General features: G+C 23.6%; 1 protein-coding gene across 3 annotated transcripts in view; it reads right to left on the bottom strand.

Annotated features, from left to right (window-relative positions):
- Positions 1-2,411, bottom strand: part of LOC117171621 — a 12,544-nt gene extending 10,133 nt beyond the window's left edge. Inside the window, exons 1-3 of one of the 3 annotated variants that reach the window (XM_033359092.1) lie at positions 2,237-2,411; positions 1,966-2,189; positions 1,782-1,855 (exon numbers count right to left, since the gene is read on the bottom strand). In XM_033359092.1, the coding sequence (XP_033214983.1) occupies positions 1,782-1,855; positions 1,966-2,176 (285 nt within the window). In that variant the 5' untranslated portion in view covers positions 2,177-2,189; positions 2,237-2,411. The remainder of the gene's footprint in view (positions 1-1,781; positions 1,856-1,965; positions 2,190-2,236) is intronic. The other 2 variants (XM_033359093.1, XM_033359096.1) reach the window with 2 other exon arrangements.
- Between the last annotated feature and the right edge of the window lie 514 nt (positions 2,412-2,925).

The raw sequence follows: 2,925 nt of genomic DNA, 5'->3' as shown, positions 1-2,925 counted from the left end.
TGTAAATTGTAATTGTAAATTGTAATTGTAAATTGTAATTGTAAATTGTAATTGTAAATTGTAATTGTAAATTGTAATTGTAATTGTAAATTGTAATTGTAAATTGTAATTGTAATTGTAATTGTAATTGTAATTGTAAATTGTAATTGTAAATTGTAATTGTAAATTGTAATTGTAAATTGTAATTGTAAATTGTAATTGTAAATTGTAATTGTAATTGTAAATTGTAAATTGCAATTGTAAATTGTAATTGAAAATTGTAATTGTAAATTGTAATGATAAATTGTGATTGTAAATTGTAATTGTAAATTGTAATTGTAAATTGTAATTGTAAATTGTAATTGTAAATTGTAATTGTAAATTGTAATTGTAAATTGTAATTGTAAATTGTAAATTGTAATTGTAAATTGTAATTGTAAATTGTGATTGTAAATTGTAATTGTAAATTGTAATTGTAAATTGTAATTGTAAATTGTAATTGTAAATTGTAATTGTAAATTGTAATTGTAAATTGTAATTGTAAATTGTAATTGTAAATTGTAATTGTAAATTGTAATTATAAATTGTAATTGTAAATTGTAATTGTAAATTGTAATTGTAAATTGTAATTGTAAATTGTAATTGTAAATTGTAATTGTAAATTGTAATTGTAATTGTAAATTGTAATTGTAATTGTAAATTGTAAATTGCAATTGTAATTGAAAATTGTAATTGTAAATTGTAATGATAAATTGTGATTGTAAATTATAATTGTAAATTGTAATTGTAAATTGTAATTGTAAATTGTAATTGTAAATTATAATTGTAAATTGTAATTGTAAATTGTAATTGTAAATTGTAATTGTAAATTGTAATTGTACATTGTAATTGTAAATTGTAATTGTAAATTGTAATTGTAAATTGTAATTGTAAATTGTAAATTGCAATTGTAAATTGTAATTGAAAATTGTAATTGTAAATTGTAATAATAAATTGTGATTGTAAATTGTAATTGTAATTGTAAATTGTAATTGTAAATTGTAATTGTAAATTGTAATTGTAAATTGTAATTGTAAATTGTAATTGTAAATTGTAATTGTAAATTGTAATTGTAAATTGTAATTGTAAATTGTAATTGTAAATTGTAATTGTAAATTGTAATTGTAAATTGTAATTGTAAATTGTAATTGTAAATTGTAATTGTAAATTGTAATTGTAAATTGTAATTGTAAATTGTAATTGTAAATTGTAATTGTAAATTGTAATTGTAAATTGTAATTGTAAATTGTAATTGTAAATTGCAATTGTAAATTGTAATTGAAAATTGTAATTGTAAATTGTAATAATAAATTGTGATTGTAAATTGCAATTGTAAATTGTAACTGTAAATTGCAATTGTAAATTGTAACTGTAAATTGTAAATTGGAATTGCAAATTGTAAGTGTAAATTGTAATTGTAAATTGCAATTGTAAATTGTAATTGTAAATTGTAAATTTTAATTGTAAATTCTAATTGTAAATTGCAAATTGAATTCTCAATTGCATTTATATTTTGTATTTGTATATTGTAATTGCAAATTGTATTTGCTAATTGTAATTGTAAATTTTATTTGTAAATTGTAATACTAATTTGTAATTGTTGATTGTAATTGATAATTTAATTGTAAAATGCAATTTTTAATTTTATTTGGAAATTGCAATTGTAAATTTTAAATGGAAATTGTAATTGGAAATTGAAATGGTAAATTGAATTTGTAAATTGTAATTGTAGTTGTAAATTGGGAAAAAAATAAGGAGATTACTTCATCACATTCTTCGAAACTTTGAACTTGCCCAATGTTAAATTGACAGCTGTCCTTGTAATTGACGCTAAGGTCTGTAAATTGTAAAAATTTTAATCTATTAACTTTTCCGTAATAAAATAATATGCAGTAATAATTTTCTTTGATTTTTTATTTTCCAAGAAAAAAGAAAAAAAAAGAAAACCTTGTTGGAACTCTTGGGACTTTTTTTGGAACCTGGCAAATGTCGATTGAACTTCCCGTTGCAGATTTAACCTCTCCAGATGAAGTGCCAGACGGAGATCACGAAGTACCTGACGCAGTTGAGCGATTCGAGAAACGAGGGCTTCGTTGTACTCCTGCTTATCGGAGAGTACCATATTATCCTCGCCCATTGAGGCATCTGTGCTGCACATTTTTAATATATCTCTATATATTTCAATATATTCCAATTCCAATGAAAAATCGAGTCTTACACTTTTCCACTTTTCCGTGAATTTTCCACTTCAAAAATTCACAAAAGGCAGAGAATCACTGACGAGAATGGAGTCAACGGTGCACCAAAAACCAATGCCAGTCTTTCTGCTGCATTTCGCGATGCACTATTAGACTACTGCAACTCAACTTACCTGTCAGCCACTTTTTTGCTACTTTTTCATTCTCACAATTAACACACACCAAAAAAAACACACACACACAAAGTGATCGATCTCTCGAAAAAAATATTTGGTCAACTTTCCGCTTCATTCAGAATACTAGAATTAAAAAAAAGAAATTTTTATTTTGGGAGCATCTACAATCCACGTATTAGGTTACCCTATTTGTGATTTGTGATAATCCCCTCCCACCCCCATTTTTTTGTTGTTCGGAAAAAGCAATTCCATCATTTTTATTTTTTAACTTTGACCCATGTCCCCGGGATTTTAAAATTAATATGCGGATTTAAATGGGAAAAGCTGGACTTAAAAAATAACTTTTAATTTTTACACGTCCAATCACCCTTTATTGTGCCCGGAAAATGCCCCAAAAAATGCAAAATAACCGTTTTCTATCAAGTTCATGTATTTTTGGAAATTTTTTCAAATTGAATTATTATTAGTTGATAAGTGATGGGTTCTTAAGTATTTTCTGAAATTATATTAGGCAGTTTAAACAATTATTATTT

This window comes from Belonocnema kinseyi, chromosome 4 (assembly GCF_010883055.1).
Source record: "Belonocnema kinseyi isolate 2016_QV_RU_SX_M_011 chromosome 4, B_treatae_v1, whole genome shotgun sequence".
Lineage (NCBI taxonomy): Eukaryota > Metazoa > Arthropoda > Insecta > Hymenoptera > Cynipidae > Belonocnema > Belonocnema kinseyi.
The sequence above is the reverse complement of the archived record's forward strand: the minus strand, read 5'-3'. Positions and strand labels throughout refer to the sequence as shown.